Below are 15373 nucleotides of genomic sequence, written 5' to 3' on the forward strand. Positions count from 1 at the left end.
AAATTATCGTCAAATGTTGGAATAGTTACCTCTAAGGCAACCACTTACGTTTATAACAAGACACTTGCGGATTTCCAACCCATCCAAATGGACATACGCAAGTGGGCCTATGCACTCTAGTCTGACACTCGGCGTTGGCACCACAAGGGTTGGATAATAGACATGGATCTTGACAACGTTGGTTGACGCAAGACTTATCGTTTGTGCATTCGCCGTCGTGAACGCATTCGGGTTTGGGCTGGCGTGGTTGTTCGTAGCATCTCGTAAACGGATCACCAATGAGAGGCGTGGGACATCTACAGACGGCTTTGTGATTGGTCGCTTGGCACTCGGCTGTTGGTGCGCATGGACTGTTGATAACGCAAGGGTTCACGCATTGCCGGTTAATGCAGGTTTCGCTTGGGGCGCAGTCTTGGTTGGATTTACAGCCTGCTTCTTCTTGCGGAGCTATGAGTGATATTATACTCATTAATAACGTGTCATTTGGCTTACAAGATAATTAGGTTGATTTTTACCATTCCGAAGGTTTTTGTGCTATGTACAAAGATGGTCATAGAAAACATATATACAATATAGAATATATTTTACAGAGTCTAAGAATGGTTAAAATCAAACTATATCTTGCGCATCTGTATGTGTAAATAATTCTTAAAATGTGTTGTTGTGATTATATATTTGATAAAAATGAAGGATTAATCGAACAGTTCACTGTACCTGAAATGAAAATAACGGTTTATTAAATTTTATATTAAAAAAAACATTTACTGAGAACTGGCTTACTACAAGAATTACATAAATGTTTATAATGCTACATTGATGAAAATATTCCCAAATGTACCCACCTGGTCTACAGTCTACATCGGCATCTCCAATGTATCCTGGCAAACAAATGCAAGACATGGTCCTTAGTGGCAAACTATCCACCACGACACACTCAGCGTTCTTTCCGCATGGTTTCGTTTCTACGCAAGGATTCTTACATACTCCACTGAAACACGCCAATTTGCTTGGACAGTCGGCATCCATCTTACATTGCGGCTGGGGTCTACGTTCTTCAATTCTGCAAGAGCTTAGAGGATCTCCCACGTAGCCGGGAGGACAAGAGCACTGTGCCCGATGGCTATAGACGTTACACAAAGCATTTTGTCCACAGTTGCATGGGTCTTGACAACGTTGGTTGTGACAGGCAAGATTGTAAGGACATTCTTCGTCTGTGGTACATTCAGGTCTTTCACATTGAATTAAAGGATTGCCTCTAAAGCTTTCTGGACAGTAGCAACGTGCCTTGTGATTTCCATCCACTTGACATTGGGCATTGATGCCGCAAGAGGTGTACGAGCAAGGATCGACGCATTCTCTGTTGACGCAAGCATGCAAAGGCGAACAATCGGAATCGGATCTGCACCCAATCTCAACGCAAGCGTGTTGGGCATTTCCGGTGAATCCGTCTCTGCAAATGCATACTGCGCGATGGAGTTGCGCGCGACATTCCGCGTTTCGGCCGCAGGATGCCGTGGAGCATGGATTTTGGCATCGGCTGTTGATACAGGCCTTGTCGTTGGTACAGTCAGAGTCTTGAGTACATTCGACTTTTGGTTTAGGTTCTGCAAGAATCATATATTATTAGGTTTTATTAAATGTGTTTTTACGTTAAAACTTACGTTCTGGTGGTTGATATCTACACTGAACCTCGGGGCTACCAATGTAACCAGGCGGACAGGTGCAAACGGCTTGATGGTTCACAACTTGGCAAAGTGCATTAAGACCACAAGCATCTCTGCAAGGATCTTGACATTTCTGGGAATAACAAGCCTTATCCCTTGGACAGTCTGAGTTAATAACGCATTCTGGATAAGTACAGCTGGCAGCACCATTAACAACTCTGCATTGCCCGTTGACCCTACATGGTGATGGGTAGCATGGGTCCGTTGGTTCGACCACAACCTAAAGACAAGATTATATTCAAGTCAATTCCGTTTTAGAATTAGATGGTGGGTGTACTAACCGGTTCGGTACAAAGTGTGAACGGATCTCCCACCAGTGGTTGTGGACAACTGCACACTGGGCTATGGTTAATAACGTTGCAAATTGCTTTGAATCCGCACACTCCCGGGCAAGGATCAACGCACTTAGTATTGACGCAAGCCTTATCTCTAGGACAGTCTGAGCTGATCGTACATTCTGGTCTACAGCCTCCGAGATTGGGATTTCCAGAGAAACCAGGTAAGCATTCGCAGATTGCTGCGTTTCCTGAGGTTCTACAGGCTGTGTTTAGGCCGCATGGTGATGGATTGCATGGGTCTTTTGGTGGTTCTAAAAATAAAAATATTTATGGTTATATATTATAGTTGTATTAAACAAAATGTCAAATATCTCCTAAAAGAAGATTATGTTGCTTCCTAATTGTTCCAAGTCATCTCTAGATATAGGTTCTTTCTTTCTTTTAAGCAGACCTTATTTATATCTTCTTTGGTCTGTATAGCAGTTAATTAAGCTTCTTTAGAATCGAGAATTGACTTCTTTAACGACAAGGTGCAGATCATGGTTTCTGTCTTATCTATTGCAACTGCTAGATTACATGCTGCATCTTTTTTAGAGTTTCTAACGGTGAAAGGAAGAAACATATATAGCATTTCTTCAAAATTAGAATAGCATATCACTTAGCTCTGTAAGGTTTTACCGACCTGACGGCTTCAATTGCAATCAGTTTGACGTTGATGTCTAGATTGGTGGTTGGATTTTTTGTCTCTCCGGACAGTAAGAGTGTTTAATTTCAATGCTCCTTTTTAGCTTTTGCAGACTCCATATTGCATTTACTAATTCATGGATTCATATGTGATTGTTATATCACTAACTCATTAAGTTGGTAAACCAAGTACACTCCGATGCACAATGATACCCAGTGTTCTCTAGTTGGTTAGAAAAAAGTGGGCTTGCGCATAGTGGGTTTCTTAGGTTTCGGCATATTGAAACCCTTTGATCTCCTTGCCCACTGAGCGGTGTTTATGATATAGAGTGAGAAGAAAATAGACTATAGGAATATTCGCAGACCTACAGCTACTTGTTTTTATTATACATGTATCTTTTGCCACAAAATTCATTAATATTTTTCGTGTCTTTTTTTAATCAAAATAAGCATTACTTACCGACTATGACTCTGCTACAATATCTAAATGCGTCTCCTTCATATCCTTGTTGACATGTGCAAACTGGCACGTGATTGGTGACAGTGCAGAGAGCATTGACTCCGCAGGTGCCTGGACAAGGATCTTGACATTTATTCCTGATGCAAGCGGTGTTGCTTGGACAATCGGTGTTGGAGAGACATTCTGGTCTACAGCCCTCGTAAGGGTTGCCGTGGTATTCTGGTAGACACTCGCAGATGGCGTAGTTGTTCTCAGATCTGCAGTGAGCGTTTGCTCCGCATGGTGATGGCACGCATGGGTCTTCACGTTTCGGTGGTGCAGGTGGTGTTGCTGTCGGAGAAAATGATGAGTTATTAGTGAGGGATTTTGTGGTGTATTGGAGTCTTTGGGGTTGTTTATTGGATTTAATTTTAGTGATGTGTGTGTATAAACATATTATTGATTTAAGAGGAATTTTTACAAACATTGTTATTTCGAATAAAAAAAAATTTAATAAAAATGGTAATGGGTTTAATTTATTTTTTAAATTGCTTGGAAATAATGATCAATACAATTTTTTTCTAGTTGCTTACAAGGCAGAATTGGCATAGAAATTCTTCAGAAAATCCAATGGGTTTTTCGGGATTTGGATGCTTTTTTGAATTTATTAAAAATGTATCAGATTTAAAGAAAATTTTTTTTTCAGTCACCAGAATGATAAAAGCATTTAATGAACTTGATCTTGAACCCGTGGTACATAACTCTTAATTATTTAAATTAAAACTTAAGGAACTAAAAGACTGAACTTATCTATAAGATAACATTGTTTATTCTACTTTCCTCCTATCGGATATCATTCCTATTTTTACTTCATTTGCCACTCTGAAAAGTTGTAATGAGCTACAGTTAAACTAATCAGACATTTTTTTCTCTTTCTAATGCTTCTTCTTCCCTTTATTTTTCCTTGCAAGTTAGTTTAAGCATCTTATACCGCTGTCCTCTCATTATGTGTCGTAGACGTTACAACTTTCTTGCTTTTATGATATTAATTATTTCATATTCTTTACCGATTTCGCGAAGTATTTCGTGTCCTTACCTTATCGAAGAGGGCTTTTTTGAAGTTAAGGTAACAGACATGAATATCCATATATATATTTTAACACCTCAGTGCTAACACATTTAGTGCAAACAACGTCTTTCTGGTACCTAGTTCGTTTCTGCAATTAAATTGACTGGCAGTTTTTGGGATATCTTAGAAGGTGGAGAGTGGCTATTGTTCCGGTATATGTGCTGTTTTGTATTTAAATAGATCTCATTTTTGGGCTCAAAAACAAGGTCAAGAATTCCGAATTTTCAAAGTGCTCTCATTTCCTTAGTTCTGCTTGAATCCAGATATAACCCGGTGTTTTCGTAATGTAGGTGGTGGAAACAAGCCGTAGTTCGATTTCTAAAAAATAATTTTTTGGTGAAACAATTTGATACCCGAAAAATGAAAAATCCCAAACTGTTGAGGTCGATATCTCAGCTTCTGTAAGCACTATTGGGAAAACTCCAGCTGTTTTAACTTAGTTTCGTCCGTCCAAATCCAACGAGATCATCCGCAAAGTCGAAGCTCTTATGTTAGCCGAGATATCGTATTTTTAGAGCCCATTTTTGGGCTCGACGATGTTAAAAAATGACTGAATTTTCAAAGTGTCTGAATTTTCAAAGTGCTCTCATTCTCTTAGTTCTGCTTGAATCCCGTTATAACCCGGTGTTTTCGTAATGTAGGTGATGGGAGGAAACCGCTGGCATAGTTAGTTCGATTTTGAAAAAATCAATTTTTGGTGAAAAAATTCGGTGCATCTGAAAAATTAAGAATCCCAAATTTTGGAGGTCGATATGTCGGCTTCTACGGGCATTATCGGGAAAATTCCAACGGTTTTGTCTTTGTTTCATGCTTCTGAATCCAACGAGACCATCCGCAAAGTCGTAGCTCTCATATTAGCTGAGATAACGCATTTTTGGGCTCAAAAAATGAATTTCCGAATTTTCAAAGTGCTCTCATTAGTTTTCTTAGTTCTGATCGAATCTGTTAATCGTTAATCCCTGCGTTTAGGATTCTATAAATTTGGGTATCTCCTATATAATTCAATTAAGGCAAGTTATTTGTCTTCAGTCCACAATACAAGAAAATATTAATGACACTAAAAATAGTTTATTTATATCTCAAAATTATGACTAAATTTAAAATGTCTTAACATTTCAAATTTAGTCAATTTGGTCAAACCCCTAGCTTCAAGTATCTTGTCTTAGCATTATGTATCATTTTTTTTAAAGATGTTTTACTTACAATTCTGTTATATTGTATAATTTTCTATTCACATAATAATAATTTTAAAAATTGCAGCTTTACATCCTTTAGGTCTGAATCTAGAGTGCATTTACTTGGTGTTTAAAATTCTTTTAAAAAGTTTTATTTCTCTTTTTTTGTCTATCTTCCTATATTGTTTCATGTCCTTAAAGTTCTGTTTTTATTTATATACTGGCTGGTAGAAATAAATGGTTAAGTGGAAAAGTAGCCTAGGCTGAGCTTCCTTATTTCCTTCTGCATTTTAAGCAATGCCTGTATAGGTATGTATATTATGCAAATAAAAGAGTGCAGTTTGCGCTTTTTAATTTCTTTAATATTTAATTGCTCTTTTTATTTATTTATTTTTTTATATTGAATGCAACTGATACATACATTTTATAGTTTTTAATCAAATAAAACGGTTACTTTTCATATTTAATTACTGAATACCTGTATAACCTTGGCAGTACCAAGACTCTATTAAAAAAAATAACACATCACAAAAATAAATATACAAAAAACAATCCCAAACCTCAAAAAAATCATGCTACATACAAACAGTAAAAACACAAAACTAAACTACATACAGAAAAGTGAAAAATTAGTAACAGTAAAGAAAATCTTACGTGGTCTAGGCGTGCAAAGGGTAAACGGATCCCCAACGTATTCATCTACACACAAACAGTTGGGCACGTGGTTCACTACAAGACAACGAGCGTTCAGTCCGCAAGATCCTGGACAGGGGTCTACACATTTTTGATTGATACAAGCCAAATGCGTGGCGCAGTCGCTACTGGTCACGCATTCGGGTCTACAGTTGGGCGGGGCACCGAAATAGTTCGGTAGACACGAGCATTTTGCTGTTCCGCTAGGGGACGGTTCACATTGAGCGTTTGGTCCGCACGGGGATGGTACACAAGGGTTTGTCGGGGTCGTGGCGGGGGGTTGGCGTTCCTCTACTATTTGAGAGGAGGGTTGGAGTTTAATTTTTGGGGCATTGGGAGGACTTAAGTCATATTTTGGTGTCAACGAGAAGAAACCAGACGCTTTTTGCCGAGGTTAACTATTTCTAGTAATAGTCATCAAGGTTTAACAAAATTTACCAGTTAGGACAAAATGATTCATAGCATAGTAGTATATCCAGGAAGCACAGTGACTTGCTTCGACGGATTGACTGTACCAATAAAAATATCATACAAACTGTATTGCAACTTCCGGTTGCCAAAATACGACCGTCTACTTTCTTCAGTAACATCTTGTGCTGCCGGAGTACTCTTATCTGCAGCACAAGCTTTCAAGCTTAACCTACCGATGATAAATCTGCACCGCACGAAAGGATCACCAGAATACCTCGGTGGGCAACTACAAATCGGGTTATGGTTGACCACCTGGCATACGGCTTCGATTCCGCACGTGCCTGGGCATGGGTCAATGCATTTCTGGTTGACGCATGCGCGATTCAAGGCGCACGCTACACTGCTTACGCATTCCGGTCTACAGGAGGGCGGGGCTCCGATGTATCCTGGTAGACAAGAGCACACCGCTTGACTGCTGATGTCCCTGCACTGGCTGTTTGGCCCGCATGGTGACGGGTTGCAGGGGTTTGATGGTGGCGGTGGTGCTACAAGCCATATTTGTGAGTAAAATGAATCAAAGATTAATGTTGATTTCTCACCAGTTATCTTATTACAAATAACAAAAGCATTTCCGGTGTAACCTTGTATGCAACTACAAGTTGGAATGTGATTGAACACAGTACACTCAGCGTTTTGTCCACATACTCCCGGGCAAGGATCTTGACATTTTTGGTTTATGCAAGCCCTATTTCTAGGACAGTCGGTGTTTATCACACATTCCGGTCTGCATTCCCTATAGGGATCGCCTTGGTATTCTGGATAGCAGGAGCATGTTCCATTGTCACATCTGGCATTTGAACCGCAAGGGTTCGGAATACATCTGTCCACCACTTTGGGCGCTAAAAATTTTACTAGTGAGTCTCTGAACATACGAAAAACAAAAAAAAATTCTTACGTGAAATGGGTCTGGGTGTACAAGCAACAAAAGCATCTCCAATAAATCCAGGTGGACACATACATACTGGACTGTGATTTCGAATTTCACACACCGCTTGGATGCCACAAGAACCAGGGCATGGATCCCTGCATTTTTCGTTCATGCAAGCCAAATTGCTTGGACATTCGGAGTTGACTGTACATTCTGGTCTACAGTTCGGTGGGGAGCCTTGGTAGTTCGGTAGGCAAGAACATGACGGATTGCCGTTGATGTTTCTGCATTGACTGTTTAAACCGCAAGGCGATGGAACGCACGGGTCTTGAACTACCACTGGTGATGGTGGTGTCGGTGGAGGTGCTGAAAATATGAATTTTACAAAAAAACTTTAAGAAAAACACCAAAGGGCCTTACGTGGTATGGGATAGCATCTAGTGAATGGATCTCCAGTATGTCCAGTGGCACAGCTGCATATGGGACTATGATTAATCACACTGCATTGCGCATTTAGCCCACAAGTGCCTGGACATGGATCGGCGCATTTTTGGTTGATACAAGCGCGATTCTGAGGACATTCTGCGCTCACTGTACATTCGGGTCTGCAAGCGGTTGGAGTTCCTATGTAGTTTGGTAGGCAGGAGCAAACTGCTTGTTCGTTGACTTCCCGGCATTGGCTGTTTGGACCGCATGGTGATGGCTGGCATGGATTAGAAGGAACAGTAACAGCTATAATAGACAGATTATAAATTTAGAGTTCATCAGTCGGCGTTAAATACATACGTTCAGTTTTTTGGGGTGGTAAGTAGCATACTCTAAACGGATCTCCCGTGTATCCAGGTATACAATTACATGAAGGAAGATGATTAATAACTTGACATTCCGCGTTAGATCCGCAAGTTCCTGGGCAGGGATCTTTGCATTTGTTATTGATACAAGCTTTGTTTGATGGACAATCAGAGTTAAGGGTACACTCAGGCCTGCAACCCTCATAAGGATTTCCTATGAATTCTGGAATGCATATGCATGAACCAGCTCCGTTTTGTTCTTTGCAAATGGCGTTAGCTCCACATGGAGATGGCACGCATGGATTAGTTGGCTCTGGTGGTGGAACTACAAAAATAAATTAAGTAGTAATCACATTTCAATACATAGATCTACACAATTATACCTTCTTGTCTGATAGCGCATGTAACGAATGGATTTCCTTCAAATCCGGCTAGGCAAACACAGTTGGGTGTATGACTAACAACTCTACATTCAGCGTTTTGCCCACACACTCCTGGACAAGGATCTTTACATTTTTGGTTGATACAGGCCAAGTGATTTGCGCATTCACTGTTACTAATGCATTCTGGGCGACAGTTTGGTGGTTGACCAATAAATTCTGGTAGGCAAGAACAGGATGGGCTACCATTAATATCCCTGCATTGACTGTTTGGTCCACATGGTGATGGTTGGCATGGATTTTTAGGCGGCTCTGGTGGTTCCACTAAAAATAACAATAGTTATTGATGCAAAAATTCCTTTTTTTAAGCTACTTTACCTATGGGAAGACATCTGACGAATGGATCTCCACTCTGCCTAGGAGGACAACTGCACACAGGATTATGATTTATAACTTGACACAAAGCATTTATTCCACAAGTTCCTGGGCATGGATCGATACATTTCTGATTGAGACATGCTTGGTTCAAAGGACATTCTGTGGAAGAAACGCATTCAGGTCTACAAGTTGGTGGACTTCCAATATAGCCAGGCACGCAAGAACATACTGCTTGTCCATTAATTTCCCTACATTGGCTGTTGGGTCCACACGGGGATGGATTGCATGGATTCTTTGGTATCTCCGGACGTATTTGCGTACAAAGAACGAACGGTTCGCCGGTGTAACCTTGGAGGCAAGTGCACGTTGAAATGTGATTAATTACTGCACATTCTGCGTTCTGTCCACAAGTTCCTGGACAAGGATCTCTACATTTCTGGTTGATACATGCTAAATTTCTTGGGCAATCGGTATTAAGCACGCACTCAGGTCTACAGCCTACATACGGGTCACCTTGATACTCTGGTAGACAAGAACAGATACCATTATTGCATTGAGCGTTTGGACCGCACGGCGATGGGTTACATGGATCAGCTTCAACAGGTTCAGTTGGTGGAGGCGGTTTCGGATGGCAACTAGTGAATGGATCACCAGTGAAGCCTTCCGGACAAGTACAAACCGGAGTGTGATTTATTACAGAGCATTGAGCACCAAAACCACAAGATCCTGGACAAGGATCCACACATTTTTCTCTGATACAGGCGAGCCTACTGGTACATTCTGAGTTGATGGTGCATTCAGGTCTACAGCTTGGTGGGCTACCTATGTAGTTAGTGATACAAGCGCAAGATGGGGCACCGTTGATGTCTTGACAAATTGAGTGAGGTCCACATGGAGACGGTACGCATGGATTTGTTATAACCGGTTCTATGGGCTGAGGTGGTGGAGCTGTAAAAAGCAAATAAAGTGAACACAACAAAGAATACATTATTTTTAAACTGATCAAGGTTTATAATATTATAGACCAAATTTATAGATCTTTCAATGAGAGTGAACTATCGCTTTAATGCTTTATTTGCAGAGCGAGTTTTAAATCATTTTTTCCTAATTCCCTTAAGGGCAATATTAAATACAAGTGAAAAGTGAAAGTCTGGACAATAAGGAGGATACTCGCTTTCACAATTTATCTCCTCTAATTTATCCCCTATCAATATTAAGACAATTTCTATGATCTATAGATAACCAGAACTCTTTAAGGATTGACACAATTGATTAATAACAACTTCTCAATATACTGAGATTTACACAGAACCCATTAAAGATCTTTTTTATTGATTCTGCCTTATGTAGAATAGAGAAACGAAAAAACTTACGTGGTATCGGGTAGCATCTAGTAAATGGATCTCCAGTATGTCCAGGTGAGCAACTGCAAATTGGACTATGATTTATGACACTACATTGTGCATTAAGACCGCACGTTCCGGGGCATGGATCAGCGCATTTCTGATTTATGCAAGCTCTATTTTGGGCACATTCAGAACTAACAGTGCACTCAGGTCTACAACTTGGTGGAGAACCAACGTATTCTGGTAAGCATGAGCATACGGCTTGACCGTTTACTTCGCGGCATTGGCTGTTTGGTCCGCATGGAGATGGCTGGCATGGGTTCTTAGGACGTTCTGGTTCTTCTATAATTAAATAATTATTTGTATAAATATTGAAAAGTCTTTTATCAAATTTGTATACTAACCTGGTGTTGGGACGATAACATGACAATATCTGAAGGGATCTCCAGTATATCCAATGATACAATTACAAGATGGCAAGTGATTTATGACCTGACATTCGGCATTTTGTCCACAAGTGCCTGGACATGGATCTTGACACTTATTTCTGATACAAGCCTTATTAGATGGACAGTCAGAGTTCAAGGTACACTCCGGTCTACAACCTTCATAAGGATTTCCGATATAATCTTGAACGCAAGTGCATGATCCAGCATTATTGCGCTCCCTGCATATGGCATTCGCTCCGCACGGGGATGGATAACATGGATTTATTTGATCAACCGGTTTAGGAGCTTCGATGATGTTGCATCTAACAAACGGATTGCCAATGTAGCCTTCGGAGCAAATACAGTTCGGACTGTGACTGACAACTCTACATTCAGCGTTTTCTCCACAAGTGCCAGGACATGGATCTTGGCATTTTTGTCTTACACAGGCCAAATGGTTCGCACATTCGCTGTTACTGACACATTCTGGTCGACAATTTGGTGGTTGACCGATGAATTCTGGCAGGCAAGAGCATGAGGGACTTCCGTTGATTTCTTTGCATTGCGCGTTAGGTCCGCATGGTGATGGATTGCATGGGTCTTGAGTTATCACAGGTTCTTCAACTGAAACATTAGAAGTTTATTTATTAGTACATATTGCAAGTTTGCTTATAAGTCAAGTGATACAATTAAAAGACGAAACTTCTCAATAGACATCGCTTTGATTTTTTTAAGATATTGTGACAGTTTTGAAGAATAAAAGAGATTACTCAAGTATATGATCTGATGTACCCCGTGAGGTCAATGAATCCAGGATATTAACGTGATGAATGAAATAGAGCTTCCTAAAGGATAGGGCTATGGCCAGGCACGTTTAGGTTGACCAGAAGCATTAGGAGGATTGTGGTTATAAAATGGTTGGATTCTGGTTGAGTATGAATGAATTCTGGCCTGCAAACCCATCACTCGAATTTGGAGGCAAGATAACTAATTAATTTCCATAAACTATTGGAAGTGATCGAGGAAGAATTTTATTGTTTGGCAATAAAAAGTTGCCCAATACAAGGTAGAAGAGAAGATACATAAAATACTATAGAGCTTGCGGATACTTGATTATATGATAATATAAACAATGCACTAATATTTACCTATTGGTAGACATCTAGTAAACGGATCTCCTGAAAACCTGGCTGGACAGCTGCAAATTGGATTATGATTAACAACTTGACACATAGCATTAATGCCACATGTGCCCGGGCACGGGTCAATGCATTTCTGATTAACGCAAGCCTTGTCGAGTGAACATTCGTTGGAACTGACGCATTCAGGTCTGCATGCTGGTGGGCTACCGATAAAGCCTGGAACACACGAACATACTGCTTGCCCATTAATTTCTCTGCACTGGCTGTTGGGTCCGCACGGTGATGGATTGCAGGGATTCTTGGGTATTTCTGGTGGTATTGGTTGGCAAGCCACGAAAGCGTTTCCTTGATAGCCGGCGATGCATGAACAGCTTGGTATGTGATTGATGACGTTACACTCTGCATTTTGCCCGCAAGTTCCTGGACATGGATCGACACATTTTTGTCTAATGCAAGCCTTGTCTCTGGGACAGTCGTTGTTGAGGACGCATTCTGGTCTACAGCCGGAGTAAGGATCTCCTTGATATTCGGGTAGGCAACTGCAAATTCCATTATTGCATTGGGCATTAGCTCCACAAGGTGATGGATTGCACGGATCCTGTTCTTCCACCACGGGTTCTGGTGGTTTAATTTGGCAAAAACTGAAAGGATCTCCCGTGTAACCTTCAATGCAGATACAGTTGGGTACGTGGTTAAACACAGAACATTGTGCATTGGTTCCACAAAGTCCTGGGCAAGGATCTTTACATTTTTGTTGGATGCAAGCTTGGTTGGTTGGACATTCCGAGTTGATGGTGCATTCCGGGCGGCAGTTCGGTGGTGATCCTGTATAGGTCGGTAAGCAAGAGCATGATGGAAATCCACCAATATCGCGACATTGAGAGTTTGGTCCGCAAGGTGATGGCACACATGGATCTTTGATAATGGGACGTTCAGGTTCTGGTGGAGGAGCTAAAACATTGATGTTATATTATAAAAACTATAAAAAGCTTATACAAAATTAGACAAGTAATTGGAAATATCCTTACCAGGAATAGTGTAGCATCTGGTAAATGGATCTCCGGTGAATCCGTTGGAACAACTGCAAATTGGACTGTGATTGATAACTTGGCATTTGGCATTGAGGCCACAAGTTCCCGGACAAGGATCCACACATTTTTTATTGACGCATGCCTTATCAAACGAACATTCTGCGCTAACCACGCATTCTGGTCTACAGCTCGGTGGTGATCCGGTATATTCTGGTAAGCATGAACATACAGCCTGTCCATTCACTTCGCGACATTGAGAATTCGGTCCGCATGGTGACGGTTGGCATGGGTGAATAGGTTCTTCAACAACAGCTAAAAAAGCATTAGGAATTTCGTGGATGAATTTCATTTAATCATTGATTTACTTACGTTCTTGGACAATACTGCAATATCTAAACGGATCTCCAGTATATCCAATAATACAAGTACATGAAGGTAAATGGTTAATAGGCTGACATTGAGCATTGGTTCCACAAGCACCAGGACATGGATCTTTACACTTGTTATTGATACAAGCCTTATTCGATGGACAATCCGAGTTTAGTGTACATTCTGGTCTGCAACCCTCATAAGGATTGCCAATATAGTCTTGTAAACATTGACAAGCACCTGCTCCATTTTGTTCTCTACAAATAGCATTAGCTCCGCAGGGTGATGGTACACACGGAGTCGGTCTTTCTTCAATAGGTTCTTCAATTTTTTGATTACATTGTACAAACGGATTTCCAATAAAGCCAGGTAAGCAGATGCAGTTTGGTGTGTGACTAACAACTCTACAATCTGCGTTAAGTCCGCACGTGCCTGGGCAAGGATCTTTGCATTTTTGATTAATACAGGCCAAATGTGAGGCACATTCGCTATTGCTAATGCATTCTGGTCTACAATTTGGTGGAGTGCCAGTGTATTCTGGTAAGCAAGAACAAGATGGAGAGTCTCCGATTGCCTTACATTGGGCGTTTGGACCGCAAGGATTTGGCTGGCATGGATTGGTTGGTTCAGGTCGAGGCTCTTCACCTATAGAGTTAGGAATATTGAGTATGATTTGATAGATTTAAAACTTTTATCAACTTACGAATTGGTAAGCATCTAGTAAACGGATCTCCAGTCTGTCCAGGTAAACAGCTACAAATTGGATTATGGTTGACTACTTGGCATTGAGCATTCAATCCGCAAGTTCCTGGGCAAGGATCAATGCATTTCTGATTGACACACGCTCTGTTCAAAGCACATTCTGAACTAGTGATGCATTCTGGTCTGCAAGTGGGTGGACTACCAATAAAACCTGGTACACAAGAGCATACTGCTTGTCCGTTAATTTCTCTGCACTGACTGTTTGGTCCACAAGGTGATGGTTGGCATGGGTTTTTAGGTGTTTCAACTATAAAAGATTTAGGAAAATTGCCTTCGGAAAGTAAAATAACAACAATGTAGTTACCTGGTATAGGAGAGCAGACTACAAAAGCATTTCCAACAAATCCAGATAAACAAGAGCAAATTGGAATGTGGTTCACAACAGAACATTCAGCATTCTGTCCGCACGTTCCGGGACATGGATCTTGACATTTATTTCTGATACAAGCTTTGTTTCTTGGACAATCATTATTTAAAACACACTCAGGCCTGCATCCCCTATATGGATCTCCTTGATATTCTGGCAGACATGTGCAGATACCGTTATTACATTGTGCATTCGCTCCACAAGGTGATGGATTACATGGATCAGTTTCAACAGGTTCTGGAGGCGGTGGTGGTTTTGGTGAGCAATAGGAAAACGGATCGCCTGTATAGCCATCAACACAACTACAGATCGGTACGTGGTTTATCACGCTACATTGGGCGTTTGCGCCGCAAGATCCTGGACAGGGATCTCTACATTTCTGTTGGATACAAGCCAAGTTACTTGGGCATTCTGAGTTAATGGTACATTCTGGTCTACAGTTTGGTGGCGTTCCGATGAAAGTAGGTAAGCAGGAGCATGACGGGGCACCTCCAACGTCTCTACATTGACTGTTTGCACCACAGGGAGAAGGCACGCATGGATTTTGAGGTTGCGGGATAGGCTCAGGAGGTGGAGGCGGTAATGGATAGCATCTAGTAAACGGATCTCCAGTAAATAGGGTAACACAACTACATATCGGGCTATGGTTGATAACTTGACAGTTGGCATTTAGGCCACACGTGCCTGGACATGGATCAACGCATTTCTGATTTATGCAAGCTCGGTTTTGTGGACATTCTGTGCTAACCACACATTCAGGTCTACAACCGGGTGGACTGCCCACAAATTCTGGAAGGCAAGAGCAGACGGCCTGTCCATTTACTTCTCGACATTGACTGTTGGGTCCGCATGGCGATGGTTGACAAGGATTTTGTGGTTCTTCAACTACAGCTAAAAAGTTTTTGCAAATTTTACAAA

General features: G+C 41.1%; 1 protein-coding gene across 3 annotated transcripts in view; it reads right to left on the reverse strand.

The window, feature by feature from the left end:
• The window catches only part of LOC126742219 (uncharacterized), a 256857-nt gene that overhangs the window by 11911 nt on the left and 229573 nt on the right, over positions 1–15373 (reverse strand). For all 3 annotated transcript variants that reach the window (XM_050448830.1, XM_050448829.1, XM_050448827.1), the window contains 20 exons: positions 14393–15346; positions 14030–14335; positions 13327–13971; positions 12955–13269; positions 11933–12877; positions 10761–11408; positions 10384–10698; positions 9011–9958; positions 8636–8956; positions 8248–8577; positions 7882–8193; positions 7489–7827; positions 7133–7432; positions 6767–7078; positions 6084–6416; positions 3147–3476; positions 2006–2313; positions 1662–1944; positions 843–1604; positions 49–447 (listed from right to left, as the gene is read on the reverse strand). In XM_050448830.1, coding sequence (XP_050304787.1) covers positions 49–447; positions 843–1604; positions 1662–1944; positions 2006–2313; positions 3147–3476; positions 6084–6416; positions 6767–7078; positions 7133–7432; positions 7489–7827; positions 7882–8193; positions 8248–8577; positions 8636–8956; positions 9011–9958; positions 10384–10698; positions 10761–11408; positions 11933–12877; positions 12955–13269; positions 13327–13971; positions 14030–14335; positions 14393–15346 — 9405 coding nt within the window. The remainder of the gene's footprint in view (positions 1–48; positions 448–842; positions 1605–1661; positions 1945–2005; positions 2314–3146; positions 3477–6083; positions 6417–6766; positions 7079–7132; positions 7433–7488; positions 7828–7881; positions 8194–8247; positions 8578–8635; positions 8957–9010; positions 9959–10383; positions 10699–10760; positions 11409–11932; positions 12878–12954; positions 13270–13326; positions 13972–14029; positions 14336–14392; positions 15347–15373) is intronic.

This window comes from Anthonomus grandis, chromosome 11 (assembly GCF_022605725.1).
Source record: "Anthonomus grandis grandis chromosome 11, icAntGran1.3, whole genome shotgun sequence".
In the NCBI taxonomy this organism is placed as follows: domain Eukaryota; kingdom Metazoa; phylum Arthropoda; class Insecta; order Coleoptera; family Curculionidae; genus Anthonomus; species Anthonomus grandis.